Below are 18,968 nucleotides of genomic sequence, written 5' to 3' on the forward strand. Positions count from 1 at the left end.
GCGTGGTCACCTTGTTAGAACACTTTCTTGGCCCTCGTCCCATCTCCTCTTTTCCCAAAAAAACATCTATACTTGCAACCGGCTCACCTCTCCAGCCCTCACATTGAGATCACTCCTGCTCTCCAGTACCTCAAGGCGACTCTCCACAAAACACGCTCCTGGAATCCCTAGCTTCCGAGTGCTCTACAAACAAGACCTAGCAAAAAAACATATCACAACAGACCTTCAACTAAAATGGCTGTCGAATCAGTCCCCGTGCAGCCGCAGGCCGTATCTCCTACTGAGATGCACATTGAGAAGGACGCTCTCAAGTCAGCCTCTGCCGCCGTAGAGGAGAAAAAAGAGGATGAGGTCGAAGCTTTGCAGGAGCAAGTTGAAGCTGTCAACTTGGGGAATGTGGATGATTTGCACGCTGCTTGTGTTGAGGGTAAACTTCAAGACGTTAGGGCATTGCTGAGCAAGGGGACTGACCGATTAGAGACTCTTGGTGAGTGCCATGATTGCCTACTGTCAGCCCACGGTGTATGGCAAGGGTGTTTTGCTTGGGTAGAAAAGTTAATGTATGCTCTGTAGACGTCAACTCTGGGTGTACTCCTATTGTGCTTGCTATCCGAGGCAACCACCATGACATCGTCCGGGAGTTGCTTGCGGCAGGTGCTATCATCCCCCCTCCTGGACTTACCAACGACCCTCTCATGCTTTCTATCTTGTATCCCCAGCCCGTGTATGGCATGCCTCCTCAATTCATGAGCATCCCGCCGCAAGACTTTTACCCTCAGCCCAACTATTTTCCCTCCCAGAATGGTGAGACTCAGCGATTCCCTCTCAGGAAGGATTCTGCTTCCGCACCTAATGGTGCACCCAACGGAAATGGCAGTGCAAGCAACCTTCCTCCGGCCGAGGTGAGCAAGTCCATCCCTTGCCGAAACTTCCCCAACTGCAAATATGGCAATGCTTGCGTTTTTCTTCACCCTCGCCCCGCCCACTTTTATCCGGGCCCTGGTCAGAATGGCTTCGCTCCTCAAGGTTTCGAAGGCTATCCGCCGTACCCTCCTGCGCCTGCACCTTATTTTATGCCTAATGGAAACAACTTCCAGTCTTTCGCTCCCTCTGATGCCCAGCCTCAAGTGTCTGACAGTGCGGAAGCTGGTGCTCAAGTTGACAGTGCTTCCATTGCGGCTGTTCCTGCACCCACTGGCGCTGCTCCCGCGCCTATCCCTGCCCCGCCCCACATTCCTTCTGCCGTCGCTCCGGTTTTTGTTCCGGGATATCAGCCTGCTGATATGATGGGTTCGCCCCCTCCTCCTCCTTTTGGGCTTTCCCCCATGTCACCCTCCATGCTCGGTTCTTCCCTTCCCTCTATTCCTCCCGCTGAAGTGTTCTTTGCTACTTCTCCCACAAATGGTTTCATGCCACCTCCACCCATGACTGGCCCTCATGCTAGACGGCAGAGTTTTGGTCAAGGTCCTCAGTTCGGTGGCCAAGGCAAGCCTTTCGGACATGGCAAGAAGCCTAGTTTCTCTGGTGGAAAGCCTTGGACAGGTAACCGACCTGCGGGTGGCAAGTTTGGCAACTGGAAGGACGGAAACCCCCCTCCTTGCGCTTTCTTCAGTCAGGGCAACTGCAGAAATGGCGAGTTCTGCAAGTTCCCTCACCTTGACCCTGATGGAAATGACTGTAAGTTGCTCTGTAATGATTGTACGGAATGTTATTAATGTATAATCAGGCCGACACCCGGATGTTGTTCGAGGCGTCATTCCTCCTCTCCCTCCTCTTTCTCGTCAGAACCGAAACATGCGCGCGGTGGGTCCTGGGTTCGCTCCTTTCGACCCTGCATTCAGGCAACAACAGTACCAGCAGCAGATGCAATTTTTGCAGCACCAGCGTATGGCTGCTGCCCAAGCTCAGCAAAGTCAGGCTCCCGCTGAGCCCAACGACGAGGTCAAGCCAATCGTTGAAGACGAAGCGCCTGCTACTGACGCCGAAAAACAAGCCACGGACTCTGTGCCTGCGGCTGCTACTAGTCCTGCGGTGACTGTGCTTCCTGCCAAGCCAGCTGTCACTATGCCGACTCTTTTGCGTTCTGCCTCTCAACCGGGTGTCCAACGAGTGCATGCCAATGGCGTCCCATCTCGTTCCCACTCTCCTGCCCCTTCTAACGTTTCGTTCCATGGGAATGGTCACCCCCGAAGGGCTGGTCGGGTGCCCAACGTCAACGGCGCTAGGTCCTCTTCGTCTGGGCCAGAAAAGAAGCCCGCTCAGAGGGTGCCCAAGCCTGACGAGTTCCCCGTGTTGGGCACTCCCACCAGTGAGAAAAAAGAGCCGGTTTGGGGAATGTCTGGTAAAACTGCCGCTCAGGTCCTGCAAGCCCCCGCGCCTGTCAAGCCTGTCGTCAAAGTTTCACAACCCATTGAGGAAGACGCCCAGGTAAGTAAGCCTTTAACAATCTGTAGATTTCATTCGAGGCCAGGGTTTACATGCTGATTGAAGGAACAGAGCGTAACCATGGAGTCGGAAAGTGATTCTGACACTGTACTTGTCTCTCGCAAGCCGTCTGCCTCCGCTACCCCCGCTACCACTGCTTCACCTGATCCCGAGCCCAAAAAGGCCGCTATCAGCTTTGCGTCCATTGCCGGCGCTGTCGCTGCCCCCTCGGTCGAGACAGCTCCTGTTGCTGTCAAGGCATAATTCAATTCAACAAACAAAAGCGACTGTTGTCGCGCTGCCAATCAACAGTATCATCTCCTTTCAGCCTCCATTAGCATAACCCGGGCTGCATTTTTCTCATCGCTCGTCGTGTACATTTGTCATCGCATTACCAGAAATTTACGTTGCCCTTGGAGGGACATTAGATTCGTTGCCTTATTTTTCCTTTGCTTTTCCTTATTATTATTTTCCTGCTACATTTTAAGCTTTATATCACTCGTTTTAACAGCTTCTTTGGCGTGTAAAAACATGTCTCTTTTTATCCTTGTCATATCGGGCGGGATCCAAATTAGTCCTTTTTGCGTGCTACTTTTGGTCGGTCTCCATTCTTTTTATTTCTATTTCTATCTCTTCTGCCAGTCTTGTTCGTCATCTGCCATTCTAGTAATCTTGTTCATCGTTCTTTTTCGCGTAAGGGAATCTGCGGTTAGTGGATACTTGGCGTTTCACCTTTGTTTGGGTCCGAGGATTGGCGTCTTGGCGGGAGGAGGGGTCGTTGCTGCTGCGGGGGAGTGTGGGTGACATGTATGATTTCTTATGGTGCCTCTATCGAAAGCGTTCGTGTGTATTTTGATATCGACGATCAGCCTGTCTAAAACATAAGTCCTGGGTTATAGAAGATCATCGTGATAATCAGAGTCTGTGTCATCAAGAAAAACGACGAGAGAAAATACAAGGACACGTATTACGAGTACTGTTATTATGCGTTGATCATCATATGTTCCTCGTCGTTCCTGAGTCCCGGTCTCCGTCTGCGGAGGCCGAAGCCAAAATCCTCTCGCTCGTATCTCGTATTTACTGGGCTACGTACTACTATTGGCGCAGTTTCTAGGCTTTCTGGCCTTCGTACATTATTGAATAGTGAAATGTGTAGTATACATGCATACATTCATGCTTCAAAGTGCAGCACTGTTCAAGGTGCGACGCAAACCACCCCTGACCGGTAGAACACACAACATAATAATGAACCATTCCTTGGCGTCTCATTCCATTAAATGTATAAGTGCATAGACTAATTAAGTATATACCTATTATGATAATGAAAAGTGCAAATGCAGAATCGCGCAGCCTGCAGCAGATAGAGGCAGAGAGAAGGCTGGCGGAACACGCAAGTTCCTAGTTCCCGAGTTGCTCATCCAAACATGTCATCATATGCACTAGGACGTAGGAGGTATACTACTGCAGAAAGCATAGGTGAGTGCTGAGTTGCCAAGCTGGAATCTGGAACATAAAGGCTGAAGCAAAGGCCGAAGTTCGAGGCACACCGGGAAGTGAACTACTCTCTATTACTATTCGTACTAACAATGGCCTCGAGTGGGCGAGTCGCGACCGCTGTCGTGTTTCGCGTCGTCGTGCCTAGTCCGCGCGTCGGAAATGGATGACTGGACAACGCACGGACAAGCGAGGCAAAAACCAGAAGCTGTGCCGCTGCAACAAATCAACAGCAAAAGACACCGTTTCAAAAACTGACCTTTGCAGAAACCTCGCAGTGTACCTCCGACCGACCGTTCTTCGGCAACCGGTGATGGGATTATTATTACTTATACTACTCAGCGTTTGCCTGCTTGCTGCTGCCTACCCGCCCTTATCTTTACTTCCTGTCGCTTTCCGCTGACATTGCTGCAGTTCTAACGGCAACTTTTTGCACCACACCGAGCTTGCTGGACGTATAAAGTAGCAGCCAAGCAAACCGCTTACACCTGTAGCCACTATCCGTGTCGGTTATCTGTGAGGCAAACACGACGATTGTTCTCTGTCTTATGTTCTCTGCTTGCGGTCCTAGCCGTGGCGACGAGCTCCTTTGAAACACTTTCAGAGTCCTTTGGCTGGTAATCTATCTATTATCACCTCACAAGCCATCAGCAATTATCTCCCTTCCTTCCTTCCTCCTCTGCCGCACCCCGCAGAGACATCCTCCAGTGATCTCCTTATAAATTACTGCCCATACCCCGCAGATCCTCCAGTACATCCACCATCTATCGTTTCCCTTCTCCCCGGCCCGCTTCTTCAAAAGAAGCCTCGACAATCGCAACTCGCAACGCAATCCCACACCGTCCAGGATCAGCTGTCGGTGTCCACGCAGATAACGTCATTGCCGTCTGTATTCGTTGATCCTTCGCTTTTTTCGGCGAGACGAAAGGCAGTTCTGCAACGTGTTTTGGGTGGCAACGCTGCTAACACTTTGACACACGTCCCAAGCAAAAAGCGGTATAAATACCAAAAAAGGACGGAGACTGGGTTGCAATTCAGACAGCTCTCCCTACACAACTTAGTCCTCAAGCATCCACGACTTGGCTCCAGTCTTAGAACCCGTCCTGTTATACTTGTGATACCATTACACATATACCCTATCCGTTCAGGCAACCAATCAATTGTGAGCAGTTTAGTTTGATTTTTTCTTTTCGAAATAGGACTGATGAAACAATTTCTAGCCATTGCCCACCATAATGTGCTTTGCTCAGAACACTTTTATCTCCTCGCCAGTGAACCATCACTCCCACTCACAGTCATGCTCTGCGCCCATGTGCTCTTACACAGACGGGAACTATCCGGATGATCATGTATGCGAGTGTGGCAGCTGCAAGTGTCTAGTGGTCACCAAAAACAAGCTCTGCGTAAACGTGAGTCTTGCATTCCCCAACAGGAGATCCGAGAAAGCTGACATGAAGGGCGATAAGTGTAAAAAGGGCAACCATGCATAACGAAGGCTGGTGCAATTAACAGATCAGAGATCTCCTTTTTGTCCAGCGAAGACGCAGAGAAGATGTTTGTGAAACGGCACATTAACGAACACAGTCTTATATGACGTCGTTTCTCTTCGTTTGTTCATCAACATTATCGATCAGGGGTTTTGACTGAGGCGAGAGAGCGTTGAATGTCGAGCGCTAGATTGAAGTCTCAAGCGCTATAGAAGACTTGCGCAACAAGAGTTATACATACAAGTACAGAATTTGGACATAATAGTCTGGGCTGGGTTATGCATTGATTGCGTGAAGCACACGCTGAGGTACGCATGGAAAAAGAAGATGAGTATGATAACATTTAAAATATAAATACTGCTACTTTTGCCCAACCGATATGGAATTGGCTCCGGTGGGTTCCCACCTTTTTTTCTGAAATTTGCCACCGGAATACTCTTTTGTAGGGGGTCTTGAGGGGGCAAAAGAATTTGAGCTTTGATGACGCGCAGTTGATGGAACAGGAGCCACAGCGTTAGAGGTCTATGTAAGATGGGATCAGTACCAGCTCCTGGGTCTATGTACGGAGGACGGCTCACCTTAGCCTTGACCCTTCTGCCTCCTCGCATCTTGGCCTTCTTCTCGTCATCACCTTTCTGTCCACTTGGCTGTCCCTCAAAGGCGTCATTTTCTTCTCCACCGCCCGTTTCTTTCTCCCTTTCGGCCCTTCTCTCTCTCTGTCCGCCTACTCGCTGATTCCTTTCCTGAATCTTCTTCTTCCTATCCTCACTTGATCCACCACCGCCAGCAGTAAGCTCCACATTGATCGTTCGACCTTTGAGCTCTGAATGATGAAGTTTAAGACAGGCTTGAAGGACAGTGGAGGAAGGAAGCTCAAGAAAAGCAATGCCTCTTGACTTGGCGGCTTGAGTCGGTGTTGCTTTCGTCGTAAGAAGTCGTACAGATGGCAATTGGCCTAAAGTATCAAATTAGTGAAATAATACCACTCCATAACAGGCAATCTCATACCGGCGGCAGGTTCAAAATGTTTTTGTATTTCTTCTTTGGTCGTCTTGAAGCTAAGATTTCCTATGTAACTAATGAGCATGATACTGAAGCATTCATGATAATGGCTGACATACCAACAAAAAGAATGAACCGTTGTTTAGCATCCTTCTTCCCTTTTCCTTTCTTCCCTTCGCTTTCTCCATCTCCCTCTTCGTCCCAAGCCGTCTTTCTCTTCTTCTTTTCATGATCCTTGGGTTTGATACTAACTTCACTCTCTTCTACTGTAACGACATTTTCGGCGTTCTCATCTTCAACATTTCTCTTCCTCTTTTTGGTAGCTTGATCAAGAACCTGTTCTTCCTCGGCAGCTTCGGCATCCTCAACAACATCTTCTTCCGGGAGATCAGGAGGGGCCTCAACGCCCGCTTTCTTTGCCTTTTGCTTGGACCTGAAAGCGGCTGCTTTCTGTTGCTTTTTTGTTAGAGTTTCAGACATGTTGGGAAGAATAGGTCTCGGATGATGGGAGTAAGTGAGAGTGTCTTGAGCAGATTTTCGTATCACTATTTGGTAAGGTGTGATGAATGAAGTTCATCAAGGAGGCAGGAGATTATTTTGTCTTACCGGTGACCCCCGCCTCCACTTGTTGGAAAAAGAAGATCTTCGGGCGGTCGAAAGTTAACTAAGCTATTTAAAAAAGAACAAATATTCATAATTAACTTAAAAAAGCTATAAGGCGGAAGAATCGCACAGAGAAGGGATTTCATTTTGCGGAAACAGCACATCTACTATCATCCCATTCATATCCGTCTACTACGTATAGCGGTCGTTGCCCCGTTCCATCTCTTCCTTCATTTCTCTCCCCAGGTACCGGCCTATCTCTTATGACATTTTTCTGCGGATCAACATGTTCTGATACGGTATACTGGAAAAAGAACAGTGGCGGAACTGCCGTCCAATTCGTTCGTTCTAGCTACTGCGAACAATGTCTTCCGTCTCCGGCAGGTCGTTTCCGTTGCCTATATTCGCCATGCACGACAATATACCACATCCATACTGTAGCCACCATCATTTCCGACACTTAATCCTAGTCTTTTCTCATCATCAAATATAAATTGCGTATGTTGTTGATCATAAAATTGCCCTTCATGAAGTTACATCTACTATAACACGAATTGCAATACAACGTCCTCCCCACTATGCGTCGTCCGCGTGAATCCCTCGACTTACTGCAAGATGATGAGACGTTTAGCCAGAGTCTCGGCTTCAGGTGGTGGGTCAATCTGCACTGCATTGACGCACACCATGATATGATTTTTTATCATGATATTACATACTCCGAGTCCTCTGCCTGGCCAAAAAGAGAACAAAAAGGTCCTTCGAAGGTGATCTTGGATGACCCGAGTTTACATGTACAAGGATCAGTCGTATATGTTTGGGAAGGCCAATTCAAGGGCTATCACGTCAGTACAGAAGATTTATTTGTGAGTCTACTTCGTAGAAAACTAGCGCACTTACTATACTGATACTCCCATTCCGCTCCTCTAGATTCAAGTCGAGGAGCGAGCAAAGAAGCAATATTTCAGTCAAGAGGAATGTTTTGCTTCAGGTCTTTTGGGGACTTTTGATCAAATTGAGCAGTTCAAGATGGCTAATCCTTGTAAGCTCAATCTCATCAGTTAATTTAAGAGTTTCGAGCTAAGTTTCGCGAAAAGACTCTCATGACCATTATTATCCCTCTAGTATGGCTTCGATCGACGACGACAGGGCCTCACCTGTGTTCCCTGATTTAACTCAACACACTACTTTGGGCCAAAACATAGGTACTGCTTTGAAGTCTGCTCACAAGATCCACTTTTCGTCTGCTCTGCCCGAGATGCGAATCACCTCGCCCGGTCCTATCAAACCCAACAAAGCCATCGATACTGAACCCGGCGAATCGGACAGTGACTCCCCTTCCCACAAGAACATGAATCTACCTGGAAACTATCGCAGATCGCCTATCGGTCCCCAGCGTCTGTTCAGTCACAATTCAACTCATTACAGTAATAACAGAATCAGTCTCGAGGCCAAACTCGATGCAAGAGAAGCCAACCTGCTCAAGCGCGAGGCATTTGTGAAGAGACGGGAGGTAGAGATTGTGAAACGTGAACACGAGTTTGAGCAACGTCTCTACTCGGCCGAAGAAGCATCCCGCAAGCGAGACGCTAAACTGTCTGATCGCGAAGCGATTCTCAGAGCTTGTGAAGAGAGACTTGGCCGGAAATGGGACAAGTTATGTGACAATGAAGTCGAAGTCTTCGAACTGAAACAAAATGCCCGGGAACGATTTCAGCTTTTAGAAGAAGTGGAGGAGATTAACGGGTTCCTCAGAGCCAAGCTCGAGCCCGTATGCCAATGCATCCGAACCCCTCATTCACCTGCCTGGGGTACTGGTAACGTCATCCGTCCTCAAGTCCAACTTCGCTACCCTGTCTGGGTCACTGTTATAGGTAAAGACAGGAAAGACAAAGCAGTCCGCGTGCTGTCCATTACTGGTATTCCCACTGAGGCCAATGTGGCGAGGACTGCGGCCACAGAATTCAAAAACTGGGCGTTGCCTTTTGGCCATATCTATCGCATCAGACTGAACAACAATTGTTCCGAGAAGCTGAGCAAATGGGCCTCTACGGAAGCAAAATTGATCGATAGATATGGCTTTGAAATGTTTTTCCAGAGAGTAGGGGAAAACACCTTCGTCAGGTTTGGCCCAATGTTGGATATTATTTTTGAACCTGTTAGCCCTAATGTCGACATTTCGACACCCGTTCCAATTCCTTTCGCTTCAGCCAGCACAGGATCCATTCCAGGAAATGGGCAAACAAGCAAGATCAAGAAGGAAAAAGTAAAGATAACGCCAAAATTCCCTCCCGCCATTGCGGGTCTTGCGAGAAACCAGCAAAAACCTGTGCCCGAAGTGTCGCCAATGGAATGAGCTTGACCATCTTTGAACGAAGCGGCGGAAATAGAAGTGAAAACTGCGTGTTCCCAGTTGTATGATAAAGAACTGTATGCATCCAGATTGTGTGGGTTTTCATGTTCATTCGGTTAAAAAAATGCCGGCATCATTATTATCTACAGATTTAGGCCCCAGTTATCAAGTGCGACCCATCAGTCTCTTCACCAGTGCTATCCAGCCTGAGGGCAATTTCCCTTCAGGCCGTTCTTCAGAGACATCACTTTTTAGCTTCATGCGGGCTTTGAAATCCCCCGGACTTTCGAATTTCTTTAGTGCCCATAAACCCCTCTTTGCGTTTCTGGATATACGATGAGCTGATTGATCATTTGTGCCGCACTGTCCCACTGGAGTCTCATATAACTAACCTGGCTTCTGCCTCTACTTTCAACATTTCATCGAGACCCCATGGACCATAATCAGCTCCTCCTGCTTTGTATACCACAGCCATGCCTTCCCTTAACATCATAAGAGGCAAAGGCCTATCCCACCAAAACCTTCGGGAGATATACGGCACAGCGACCTTTGTCCATAAAGTCAGCTGCGCCTTTTTCAAATGGTTCAGAAACGGCTACTGACGATTCTGTTATACTGATCTTTAGCCAAAAGCTGGCAACGCATGCGCTTGCCCAAGATGGTAGCTCTTAACCACTCGAGAGATTCTCTAGCATGGGGCTGTGCGGGGTTACCGAAGTGGGCGTTTTCGGGAGCATCTACGCCAGCTATACGGATACTGATGGTTTCGTTTCTCAGCCCTAAAATTGATATCAAACTCCATTATGGGAAGATCAATAGCGGGCACCTACCCTTTTGAGTTGTAGGTACAGAACGGATCTTCAATGGATATTGAAAGAAGGGCCCCGGCGTATGATATAGCCGCAAATTATCTGTAGAGAGAAGCTCATCAGAAACGTGACTGATGTCCAGCTATAAAGAAACTTGCCTCCATCTCCGACGCTACACATAGTTCACATCAGTGATAGCGCAGATGAGATTAAACAAGGCGACAAACCTCGTCACAATACCCTTGACCCAGGTTTTCCGTCTTAAAAGCTCGCTCGTTACGTAGTCGGCATTCTTGATACGTCTCCAATACCTCCGGTAGCCCATAACACCTAAAAGTGTAAAGGCACTTGCTCCCACAGCGGATACTATGCCTATGAAGACCGGATCTTCGCCGAGATTACCGCTCCAAGCAGAGGAGCTGGCGTGGGGCGGCTCGGACGAAAGTTGCTGGTGCTGAGGATTTTTTTGGGGTGAGTATGAGGCGGACATGAGGGATGTTGGGTGACCAGGAGGCTACTGGTGGGCGAGAGAGAAACGGAGGAGTAAAGAGGAGCAAAAGTCGAGGGAGCGGCAAAGTCGCGTCAAACGAAGGAGACGCGACGTGTTGATGATGTTCGTTCGTTCTTCGTTCGTTGGCTGCTTCGTTGCACACTCAATTCATCACTCTTCAGTTCCACCATCCATGGATGTCTCCAGCTTCTTCACTCGCCTCTTGCAGGTCCCCAAGCACCCTCCCAGCACAGCACGGCCAGACCATCTCGAAGACTTTGACAGTGCATGGCAGAGCATAAAGGTGTGCAAAGGACCGTCGAAGCGCCAATAGTAGAACATATAGCTCATAAAACAACAGGAGACTTTGGAACATCCGGATGAGAGGCAATTGGTGCGGTAAGATGAGCTCAAAACAGTCGAATGAGGAGACTCGCTGACTTTGAGAACAGAGGAATTTCTTCGACAGAGGTACCCGTACACCTTAGACATATTGTCGATGCTCTTGTGTATGAGAGTAACAGGACTGACGAGGAGTGAGTTGCATATGGTTTAAACCTGAACTTTATGCCTTTTTACTGAACAATTAATAAAGTACTACTGGGGTCTGCCTGGAATACTTTTTGAAGAACGATATATTGGCCCATCTGGAGAGACTTTGTGAGGCGGACCGCCCACATGGCATCAAGGGTAAACCTTTTCGACTTTGAAAGATCTGCCAACTAATGAACCATAACCACTTAGCTGAAGTTGTCAAATCCATCAACAACCTGGTTGTTCTCCTTTCGGAACGATTCCTGGTACACAATGCGGTTCACCGACCTCTTAGGAGACTCCTCAGATCATGTATAGGTGACGAGCCCGAGGAGAAGCTAGACGGCACTCGGGTTTTCGGTGCAGCTGGGATGGCGAATGGCATGGAGAGGGGAGCAAGCAACGAGGATATCGAAGGGGATTTAGTGGACTTGATGTGTGTCTTGTGTTCAAAGATGAGAGCCTAGTAGGTTTGTCTTTATCTAGGAGCAGATCTCAGTAACTGAATGCCTTGATAACGATACAGTCCACCTTTGCTGCTCATATTTTTTCATGATAGAGGTTGGGCTCAATCTAACAACAATGTTTCTCAAGTTGATTCCAACTCTAATCGAGCCAGGTCTCCGACGCCGACGACCCATACCACGCTTTCGGAACTACCTACGAAGACGTCTTCCAGGGCGACTCATCAGTTTGAGTTTTTACTCTTTTCGTACCTCTTACGCTTCGTCCACCGCGAAGGCAGGCTGGGGGATTTCGCTCGTGCAGGTTTGATCTTCTTGTTTGACATTGCATTCTTGACACCTGGTGAAGAAGGAGGGGAGAATCTTTCCTCGGGCCCAGGGAACAATGGACCAGATCCCTTACAAGAAGCGAGAGATGCTCTTGGCGAGTTTATTTTGGATGGTGATTTTGCAGACGTGATGGCTGCGGCTCTTGGAGCAGTCTACTCCCTTTTACCTACAAAACTCCAAGTGCCCTCTATATCATCGCAAGAAGTGCCAGAAGAAGATAACAAGAATATATCATCAGGGGGGATGCATCTAGGATCTGGGATGAAAAGGCAAGACGGAGAGGATAACATTCAGTTGTCGACAGATCTACACGTCCGAACTCAGCTCGACCTCTTGCTCAAATTATTCGGCTTCCTTCAAGACATTATTCGCCGATGCAACTCCCCTATCCTATATGCCGACCCTCATTCCGGCGCTGTGACTGTTACACACGTCTTGGGAGGAGCCATAGCTGGCGCTACACTCGACGCCATCCATTCTTCGTTTCTCGATAACGTGCTTTATCCATCTCTTCTCGAGTGTTCAAGCCATGACGGAAGCTCAGTCGCGGTGCTTACCTATCTCGACGTCCTTTTTTCCAACTTGGATGACGGTCCTATCGTTGATCGTGTCCTATCATTTTTGCTGGATATCGACCTTTCAGACACTTGCATGCCCTTACCGGCGGTGAACTCGAAAAGAGAAAGGCAGGAAACTGGGGCTATGCGATATGTTGGTCGGATCCCCTTGAAATCGACAGAGTACTTTGCGTCCGAGGGCCGGTTCACTCTCAAGGACCTGATCTTGGACAACCTTTGTTCCGGGCAGTGGAATTCAGTCACCGCGGCACTTTGTCTTTTACAGACTCTCCTGTCCAATCACCCGCATCAGGCTACCAGGGGCCTATTATCCTATATTCATGAACCTGCAGCCACAGCTCTTGTTCGTAATCCCATCCCTCGCTCGCTCAATCTCCAATCGCCGGATGCGTCTTTCCTACCAAAGCCTGTCAACTTTAGCGATGCCCGAGAAGTGGAGCTCTATGGCTCTCTTTTATCTCTACTTGACCCTTTGCAGACATCTATTGAGATGTCGCCGGGGTACGTGGGCTATCTGGCAGATATGCAAACCGCTTTGGAATCCAATCCTTCATTCCGCCTCGCGCCAATCCTGCCATTTGTGGATGAAGAAGACGTGGGGGAGACTACTTTTAACAAGGCCAGCGTGAACGGCGGTGGTGGTGGTGGTAGATTGGACGGAGATGACCCTATCCCGCATAAACTGAGTCCGGCAGATCCATTGTTGCGGGCTGTGCTTGGCGAGTTTGAGAAATTCCTGTGCAAAACGGCAGATGAGAACGTGGCCATGACCGGCGTACTCACCGCGATGGCGTCATGTCCCTATCGCGCACTTGGCGGATGGCTGCTTTACGAGAAAGAGGCCAGTGTGGGTCACATGTCTTTGGGGGGGGACGAGTCGGATTCAGATGCCAGCTCGGACGTGTCGTTTTCTCGCCATGTATCGGATGGGGATCGTGATCCGTTTGTCGGTAGGGGATCGTCCGTCGACCTTCCTGTAATCTATCAAATCCTCCGATCGCTCGTCAAGCAGATATCCCTCCTGCGGAGACAGGTCCCGCAATTTGATCGTCTTTTGAGTGAGCGTCGACAGGGTTTACTGTTTGCCGACCATTTGGACGAGGCGATGAGCATTATGCTGGATGTCGACCGGGCTGGCTCTACTGTCTTTAGCTCTCCTTCTGCAAAGAGCGGAGGAAATGAAGCGTCATCGTTATTGACGACGAGGCGGAAGGGGGGAGGGGGCAGAAGCAGTGCCCTGGGTCTGGCGAGCAGCATAAAGTCGTTTTTGACGCCAAAGAAGAAGACGGGTGCGCCGGGTACGCCGGGTACGGGTACGGGTACGCCGGGTACACCGGAACTCGGTAGTCACCCCCGCCTCGGTTTATTCGCCGGGTTTTCCCCATCTCCTCTCCCACCATCCACGCCGCCCGTGTTCGCAGCGGGCCCAGCATCGGGAACGAGTTCTCCTTCCTCCTCCCTGATGTCCTCCGCAGAGCCCGCGCCCGCGCCTTTCAAAACGCATTACGATCAAACTCGTCAAAGTGTATCCCTGTGCCTGTGCGACGAGCGCGAGCGCGAGCGCGAAGACGCGGACGCGGACGCAGAGGACGAGAGGGGGATGATCGTGACGGGTGTATGGGGCGGCAAGGTGAAGACGACGACGACGACGACGACGACGCCGGTGTGGAGCGGGCGTCATGGTAAGCGGCGTCCGGATTTGATCCATCTGAGCAGTGTACCGGGAAAGAGTGGCGGGGCAGGCGGGGATGGGGATGTGTCGTTTTCGATGGATCCTGATGAAATCGATCAACTCGTAAAAGAGGAGGAGGATAAGCAAGTATCTCTGAGTACAGTGCTGGACAACTGTGTGATATTAGAAGAGTTTTTAAAGGAGACTGTGGCGCTCATTGTTGCTCGGAGGATGCTGGGCGTCGACCAGGTTGGGTTTATATAAAAGGAAAGACATGTTTATACTGTTGCATCTCGATATGGAGAGTGTTGTAAATCCGCCGAAAACATGCGACTGAATGTGGGAAAGGGGGTATGGAGATAGATAAAAAGCCCGGGAGGTATTTCTATAAATACGTTTTTTACAAATATAATGCTGATATATCGGGGTGAAGGAAAAATCGTGCTAGGGTGTCCAGACCTGTGGGTGGTTGAGTGTTTGGTGTTTTGAGAGATGAAAACGAACCAACCTTGATCGTTTGGTCTACCGACCCGGTGGCCAAGACGTTTATTCTTCTCGGTTCTTTACTCGACGCATCGCCATTCACCTTTTCTATACCCCCGCTCGCGCCGACGGCCCTGCCCCAGGTCATGGACGTGACAAAATGACTGTGCGCTTCTATCGTTTTCGTGCATCGGCCGTTTGCGAGGTCCCATACCTTGATGGTCTTGTCGTCCGAGGCGGAGAGGAGGTATTTGCCGGACGGGTGGAAGACGAGTGCGCGGATCCAGTTATCGTGGCCGACCTGTTGTGAGTGTGAGGGTGAGTGTTAGGGGGACGACGGGGTGAGGGGACGACGGGACGTACGAGTGTGCGTAGACATTGACCGGAAAGGGCATCCCACAGCTTTATAGTTTTATCTCGGGATCCTGTAGCGGCGTAGACACCGGGCGACTTTGCTCTCGTATCGCGTGGTGCTGGCGGCTGTTGCGGGTTGTGTCAGCGACTGTGTCAGCGACGACCGATGATATGCAAAAGAAGGGATACTTTTAAACCGGCTAGTTCTCTGATCGCAGGGTAGGCGTTGACAGGCGCAAACACGGCGCATTCAACGACATGCTCGTGTCCACGGAGCTCCATCTTGGTCTCGCCGGTTGAAAAGTCCCATATACGTGATGTCTACGGGGTGTGTCAGCGAAAAGCGCATGGCGGAGACAAACAACTTGCCTGGTCGTTTGATGCGCTGACGAGCCACCGCCCGTCCTCTGAGGGAACGGCCTCTCTCACCCATTCGGCGTGGCCCGAGAAGGTCTTGATGCAGTAGCTGGTGCGCGTGAGTTTCGTCTGGCAGATAGACGGCGACGTACCCGCTGGAGACTTGCCATACCCTGATAGTCTTGTCGCGGCTGGCGGAGACGAGCGTCTCGCCATCGGGCATGAAGCGCACGCTGGAGACGGAATGGTCGTGGCCGTGGAGGGTCTTGACGTTTGTGTACTGGTTGGCGGTGTCCCAGAGCTTGAGGGTGAGGTCGGAGGAGCATGTGGCTGGCGGTGAGCGCTGCGCGGCACAGGAAGAGACTCACCCATGAGGCCGCCCCGCGGGTCAAAGTCGACGTCCATGACGGCCTTTGTGTGGCCCTTGAGGGTGCGCTCCATGTCGCCGGCCTCCCAGTCCCAGAGCTTGACGGTGGCGTCCTCGCTGGCGCTGGCGAGGAGGGTCCATGTGGGGTGGAATGCGAGGCGTGTGACGGGTGCGCGGTGGGAGGCGAGGGTGTGGCGGGGGGGCGGGCGGGGGAGGAAGGGGCCGGGGGCGGCGGGGCGGGCGGCGGCTGCGAGTTCTGCGAGGAGGGCTGCGTTGCGGTTCTCGAGGTCGATGACCTTTTTCTGGAGGCGGATGACGCTTGTCCACTTTTTCTCGAGGAGGCCGACTGCCCTGTCGCGGGGGTCGACGTCGGCGAGCGCGGCGTCGTGCTGGAGGGCGGCGTAGGCGTTGTGCATCCCCGCGGCGTGCAGGTAGGCGAGCATTGCGCGGTGGCTGGGGGGGGGGGGGAGTCAGCGGGAGTCAGCGGGGGAGTTGAGCGCACTCACAGCTCGTCTTTCTGGCGGTCGGACAGCGCGGCCATCGTGTGTGGAGAGAAGAGCGAGCCGCGGATTGTTTTTACTTTTGACTCCCCCCGGCTCCCCCACTTTTGACTACTCCCCCCCCCCAACTCCCCCCCCGATGAAACTGCACACAGCGTCCAGCCCCGCACCCGGCGTGCTGCTCCTCCAGTTCAACAGGTGCGTCGCCCACACTCACTCCCCCGCCCCCCGCTAACCCCCCCCCGGGCCGCCCGTACACGCGTTCAACGATGAGCACGTCGCACCTCCCCCCGCCCCGCTGACCCCGCAGGATGTGGACAGAACTCGCCCACATCGTCCGCCACGCCTCCGCTGACCCCGCCATACGCGTCCTCGTCCTCAGCTCCACCTCGGACGCCGCCTTCACCGCCGGCCTGGACCGTGCGTCCCCCCCCCTCCCCCCCCGCTGACCCTGCCCATAGTCAACTCCCAGTCCCTCCTCGCCGCCCCTGCCGCCGACCCCGCCCGCAAGGCCCTCGCCCTCCACGCCCACCTCCGTGCCTTCCAGGCAGCCGTCTCCTCCCTCTCCGCCTGCCGCCAGCCCGTCATCTGCGCCCTCCACGGCTTCGCCCTCGGCCTCGCCATAGACATTGCAGCCGCATGCGATATCCGTCTGTGCGCGTCCGACACCCAGTTTGGCGTGTCCGAGGTCAACGTCGGCCTCGCCGCGGATATCGGCTCCCTGCAGCGCCTGCCCAAGGTCACCGGCAACGACAGTAAAGTCAGGGAACTCGCTCTCACGGGACGAGCCTTTGGTCCCAGAGAGGCAGAGCAAATGGGCTTTGTCAGCGAGGTCGTCGACGGTGGCAGGGCCCAAGTCGTTGGTCAGTTGCGTGTCTCAAGAGTTACGCATTCTCACCAAACACAGCCGTCGCCATCGAAAAGGCCAAGGTTATCGCCTCGAGGAGCCCAATCGCTGTCATCAGCACAAAACATGTACTGAATCGTGAGCAACGCTTCCTCTGCCTGTACAAGTCTCCGCTCTTTTCTTATGCGATTGAAAGATGCGCGCGACCATACGTGAGTCATCGCCTCTGCCTTCTGGCGACGTTTCCTGACAGCCAAAAGCGTCGAACAAGGTCTGCAGTACGTCGCTGCATGGAACATGTAAGTCGTACGCATCCTCCCGCCTCGACCACATCGCTCATCCACCCAGGTCCATGCTCCAATCAAGCGTACGTGTGCTATTCTCCCCCGACGCCCACCTTGACACGCGGGACACTAATTGACTCGTGGATGAATCAGGATACCGCCAAAGCCATGTCGGCCACAAGGAACAAGGAGTCTGTCACGTTCCCAGGTTTCAGCGACGCAAAGCTCTAATTCAATCACTCGCTTAATCTTGTCTGTACTGTATGTCATGTAGGAATGTAATGAATCGAAAAATGCATCGTGTCCTTGACCCTTTACGCCGATTTTGAGCTGCCCAAAGCAGCCTTTAGCATCTCCAAATCCTCCAACTTGGCATCTTCCTCCGCCACCCCTTCCGCCCCTTCTGCCGGCGGCATCTCTCCCGCCGCAGGGATAGCAGCCAACAGATCACCTTGTCCTTGCGCGCCCACTCTCAGCGGTTCAGGCATCTTCCATTTAGCCACGTAATTCTGCCCCCTGGAGAACCCGCCGGCACCCGCACCGGGGATAGATGAAGGTGGCACAGTGTTTGACCACTGCCATCGAGGCTGTTCACGATACTTGACACGGGAGGAACCGGAAGAGGAAGAGGAAGAAGCGGTGAATGGTCTCAAACTTTCGAGCGCCTTTTCTTCAAGGTTGAATGCGCGTTCCTAACCCCATTGTCAGTTTTCCCACTCCCTCTTTTCCACACGACGACAACGCACAAAGACATCCGGCTTGAACTCTGCTCCATAGTGTCGCGCCTCAATCTCCGCCGCCAAAGTCGCCAGCTGATGCCTGCCCCTCAACGACACAAACTCTTCAGTCGCAAGCGCGTACGCTTCTGAAATCGAAACATTCCGCGTGTTTCTCACATTGATCACAAACTCGATACAGCTAATCCCGTCAGCCCGATGTAGGAAGAAGAAGAATAAATTAAAAAAGAAAAAACGCTCACTCCTCGACGGTGGGATACAACCCCCTCTGCTCCAAACTCGTCCATTCCTCCCCCCCCACCTTTTCCCGCACATCAATCTCCACGCCTTCCACCATACTCACCGGCCTCAACGCCTCAAACGGAAAATCCTTGAAAAACTGCCTGCGCACCCAATCTTCCTCGTACGCAATCTTTAGCGGTCGTCCCTTTCGCTGCTTGTACCCCCGCAACCTGTCCCGCCGCTCCAGTTCTCCGGCAGGAATCGGCGCCGTGTCGATAAATTGGCCGCCCCCGTCGCCGCTGCCACCGCCGGGGAGCTTGGCGGAAACACGCGGACGGGATTTCACTTGGTAGGGCGGGAGCTGGGGAGGAGGGTGCGCAAGCGCCGGGTTGTACCACGTAGGAGGGCTCGAGATCACTTGGCCTTGCAAAAGGCGCGATACGGCCGAGGGTACCTGGGAAGGGATTCGACGCATACCGGGGGACGACGACTGCTGGAAAAATAAATAAAGTGTCAAAACAGTAGTAAACGAAACAGCTTCGGCTCAGCAGAACGACATTCTCGGAGAAAATCGCAAAAA

At 51.7% G+C, this 18,968-nt stretch overlaps 9 protein-coding genes across 9 annotated transcripts; 5 read left to right on the plus strand and 4 right to left on the minus strand.

Annotated features, from left to right (window-relative positions):
* Positions 1-46: 46 nt before the first annotated feature.
* CND02530 (hypothetical protein) lies at positions 47-3,240 on the plus strand. Its single transcript, XM_570251.2, has 4 exons — positions 47-487; positions 574-1,677; positions 1,727-2,427; positions 2,497-3,240. Exons 1-4 carry the CDS (start codon positions 235-237, stop codon positions 2,686-2,688), a joined length of 2,250 nt encoding a protein of 749 aa, XP_570251.1. The 5' UTR covers positions 47-234; the 3' UTR covers positions 2,689-3,240.
* A 1,026-nt stretch (positions 3,241-4,266) lies between these two features.
* On the plus strand, positions 4,267-5,731 carry CND02540 (hypothetical protein). Its single transcript, XM_570452.2, has 3 exons — positions 4,267-5,080; positions 5,139-5,327; positions 5,385-5,731. The coding sequence occupies exons 2-3, from the start codon at positions 5,154-5,156 to the stop codon at positions 5,406-5,408; spliced, it is 198 nt and encodes a 65-aa protein (XP_570452.1). The 5' UTR covers positions 4,267-5,080; positions 5,139-5,153; the 3' UTR covers positions 5,409-5,731.
* Positions 5,579-6,960, minus strand: CND02550 (conserved hypothetical protein). Its single transcript, XM_570477.2, has 4 exons — positions 6,527-6,960; positions 6,414-6,473; positions 5,984-6,360; positions 5,579-5,927 (listed from the first exon to the last, which is right to left on the minus strand). Exons 1-4 carry the CDS (start codon positions 6,885-6,887, stop codon positions 5,766-5,768), a joined length of 960 nt encoding a protein of 319 aa, XP_570477.1. The 5' UTR covers positions 6,888-6,960; the 3' UTR covers positions 5,579-5,765.
* A 207-nt stretch (positions 6,961-7,167) lies between these two features.
* CND02560 (expressed protein) lies at positions 7,168-9,457 on the plus strand. The gene is made up of 3 exons (XM_570454.2): positions 7,168-7,873; positions 7,938-8,049; positions 8,105-9,457. Exons 1-3 carry the CDS (start codon positions 7,589-7,591, stop codon positions 9,361-9,363), a joined length of 1,656 nt encoding a protein of 551 aa, XP_570454.1. The 5' UTR covers positions 7,168-7,588; the 3' UTR covers positions 9,364-9,457.
* Positions 9,453-10,738, minus strand: CND02570 (mitochondrion protein, putative). The gene is made up of 6 exons (XM_570475.2): positions 10,397-10,738; positions 10,328-10,341; positions 10,191-10,271; positions 9,964-10,139; positions 9,753-9,907; positions 9,453-9,685 (listed from the first exon to the last, which is right to left on the minus strand). The coding sequence occupies exons 1-6, from the start codon at positions 10,657-10,659 to the stop codon at positions 9,526-9,528; spliced, it is 849 nt and encodes a 282-aa protein (XP_570475.1). The 5' UTR covers positions 10,660-10,738; the 3' UTR covers positions 9,453-9,525.
* A 92-nt stretch (positions 10,739-10,830) lies between these two features.
* On the plus strand, positions 10,831-14,684 carry CND02580 (conserved hypothetical protein). Its single transcript, XM_570456.2, has 6 exons — positions 10,831-10,963; positions 11,021-11,058; positions 11,112-11,195; positions 11,255-11,349; positions 11,404-11,659; positions 11,720-14,684. The coding sequence occupies exons 1-6, from the start codon at positions 10,853-10,855 to the stop codon at positions 14,499-14,501; spliced, it is 3,366 nt and encodes a 1,121-aa protein (XP_570456.1). The 5' UTR covers positions 10,831-10,852; the 3' UTR covers positions 14,502-14,684.
* On the minus strand, positions 14,516-16,332 carry CND02590 (conserved hypothetical protein). Its single transcript, XM_570473.2, has 8 exons — positions 16,305-16,332; positions 15,800-16,251; positions 15,584-15,761; positions 15,444-15,540; positions 15,264-15,395; positions 15,084-15,200; positions 14,746-15,021; positions 14,516-14,696 (listed from the first exon to the last, which is right to left on the minus strand). Exons 2-8 carry the CDS (start codon positions 16,239-16,241, stop codon positions 14,682-14,684), a joined length of 1,257 nt encoding a protein of 418 aa, XP_570473.1. The 5' UTR covers positions 16,242-16,251; positions 16,305-16,332; the 3' UTR covers positions 14,516-14,681.
* Positions 16,333-16,547: 215 nt separating this feature from the next.
* CND02600 (conserved hypothetical protein) lies at positions 16,548-17,741 on the plus strand. The gene is made up of 7 exons (XM_024657005.1): positions 16,548-16,718; positions 16,760-17,161; positions 17,206-17,283; positions 17,342-17,357; positions 17,406-17,444; positions 17,494-17,512; positions 17,583-17,741. Exons 1-7 carry the CDS (start codon positions 16,610-16,612, stop codon positions 17,658-17,660), a joined length of 741 nt encoding a protein of 246 aa, XP_024512670.1. The 5' UTR covers positions 16,548-16,609; the 3' UTR covers positions 17,661-17,741.
* Positions 17,692-18,941, minus strand: CND02610 (hypothetical protein). Its single transcript, XM_024657006.1, has 3 exons — positions 18,409-18,941; positions 18,176-18,347; positions 17,692-18,121 (listed from the first exon to the last, which is right to left on the minus strand). Exons 1-3 carry the CDS (start codon positions 18,861-18,863, stop codon positions 17,744-17,746), a joined length of 1,005 nt encoding a protein of 334 aa, XP_024512668.1. The 5' UTR covers positions 18,864-18,941; the 3' UTR covers positions 17,692-17,743.
* Positions 18,942-18,968: the final 27 nt, after the last annotated feature.

Source organism: Cryptococcus neoformans, assembly GCF_000091045.1.
Source record: "Cryptococcus neoformans var. neoformans JEC21 chromosome 4 sequence".
Classification (NCBI taxonomy): Eukaryota; Fungi; Basidiomycota; class Tremellomycetes; order Tremellales; family Cryptococcaceae; genus Cryptococcus; species Cryptococcus deneoformans.

Bases quoted from the DNA above. Each gene is read 5' to 3' on its own strand.
- CND02530 (XM_570251.2), top strand. From the start codon at position 235: ATGGCTGTCGAATCAGTCCCCGTGCAGCCGCAGGCCGTATCTCCTACT. The intron at 1,678-1,726 runs GTAAGTTGCTCT...ATGTATAATCAG, and splicing joins TGACCCTGATGGAAATGACT to GCCGACACCCGGATGTTGTT. The intron at 2,428-2,496 runs GTAAGTAAGCCT...TTGAAGGAACAG, and splicing joins CCATTGAGGAAGACGCCCAG to AGCGTAACCATGGAGTCGGA.
- CND02540 (XM_570452.2), top strand. From the start codon at position 5,154: ATGTGCTTTGCTCAGAACACTTTTATCTCCTCGCCAGTGAACCATCAC. The intron at 5,328-5,384 runs GTGAGTCTTGCA...AAGGGCGATAAG, and splicing joins AAAACAAGCTCTGCGTAAAC to TGTAAAAAGGGCAACCATGC.
- CND02550 (XM_570477.2), bottom strand. From the start codon at position 6,887: ATGTCTGAAACTCTAACAAAAAAGCAACAGAAAGCAGCCGCTTTCAGG. The intron at 6,361-6,413 runs GTATGAGATTGC...TTGATACTTTAG, and splicing joins ACATTTTGAACCTGCCGCCG to GCCAATTGCCATCTGTACGA. The intron at 5,928-5,983 runs GTGAGCCGTCCT...CATCTTACATAG, and splicing joins GCAGAAGGGTCAAGGCTAAG to ACCTCTAACGCTGTGGCTCC.
- CND02560 (XM_570454.2), top strand. From the start codon at position 7,589: ATGCGTCGTCCGCGTGAATCCCTCGACTTACTGCAAGATGATGAGACG. The intron at 7,874-7,937 runs GTGAGTCTACTT...CCGCTCCTCTAG, and splicing joins TCAGTACAGAAGATTTATTT to ATTCAAGTCGAGGAGCGAGC. The intron at 8,050-8,104 runs GTAAGCTCAATC...TTTCGCGAAAAG, and splicing joins GTTCAAGATGGCTAATCCTT to ACTCTCATGACCATTATTAT.
- CND02570 (XM_570475.2), bottom strand. From the start codon at position 10,659: ATGTCCGCCTCATACTCACCCCAAAAAAATCCTCAGCACCAGCAACTT. The intron at 10,140-10,190 runs GTAGGTGCCCGC...TATCAATTTTAG, and splicing joins TGTACCTACAACTCAAAAGG to GGCTGAGAAACGAAACCATC. The intron at 9,908-9,963 runs GTCAGTAGCCGT...TTATGGACAAAG, and splicing joins AAGATCAGTATAACAGAATC to GTCGCTGTGCCGTATATCTC.
- CND02580 (XM_570456.2), top strand. From the start codon at position 10,853: ATGGATGTCTCCAGCTTCTTCACTCGCCTCTTGCAGGTCCCCAAGCAC. The intron at 10,964-11,020 runs GTGTGCAAAGGA...ATAAAACAACAG, and splicing joins GTGCATGGCAGAGCATAAAG to GAGACTTTGGAACATCCGGA. The intron at 11,660-11,719 runs GTAGGTTTGTCT...ATAACGATACAG, and splicing joins TGTTCAAAGATGAGAGCCTA to TCCACCTTTGCTGCTCATAT.
- CND02590 (XM_570473.2), bottom strand. From the start codon at position 16,241: ATGCTCGCCTACCTGCACGCCGCGGGGATGCACAACGCCTACGCCGCC. The intron at 15,396-15,443 runs GCAAGTTGTTTG...CACACCCCGTAG, and splicing joins TCAGCGCATCAAACGACCAG to ACATCACGTATATGGGACTT. The intron at 15,201-15,263 runs GTATCCCTTCTT...AACCCGCAACAG, and splicing joins GAGAACTAGCCGGTTTAAAA to CCGCCAGCACCACGCGATAC.
- CND02600 (XM_024657005.1), top strand. From the start codon at position 16,610: ATGTGGACAGAACTCGCCCACATCGTCCGCCACGCCTCCGCTGACCCC. The intron at 16,719-16,759 runs GTGCGTCCCCCC...CCCTGCCCATAG, and splicing joins CTTCACCGCCGGCCTGGACC to TCAACTCCCAGTCCCTCCTC. The intron at 17,162-17,205 runs GTCAGTTGCGTG...CACCAAACACAG, and splicing joins TGGCAGGGCCCAAGTCGTTG to CCGTCGCCATCGAAAAGGCC.
- CND02610 (XM_024657006.1), bottom strand. From the start codon at position 18,863: ATGCGTCGAATCCCTTCCCAGGTACCCTCGGCCGTATCGCGCCTTTTG. The intron at 18,348-18,408 runs GTGAGCGTTTTT...TGACGGGATTAG, and splicing joins TTGTATCCCACCGTCGAGGA to CTGTATCGAGTTTGTGATCA. The intron at 18,122-18,175 runs GTGCGTTGTCGT...CAATGGGGTTAG, and splicing joins AGTTCAAGCCGGATGTCTTT to GAACGCGCATTCAACCTTGA.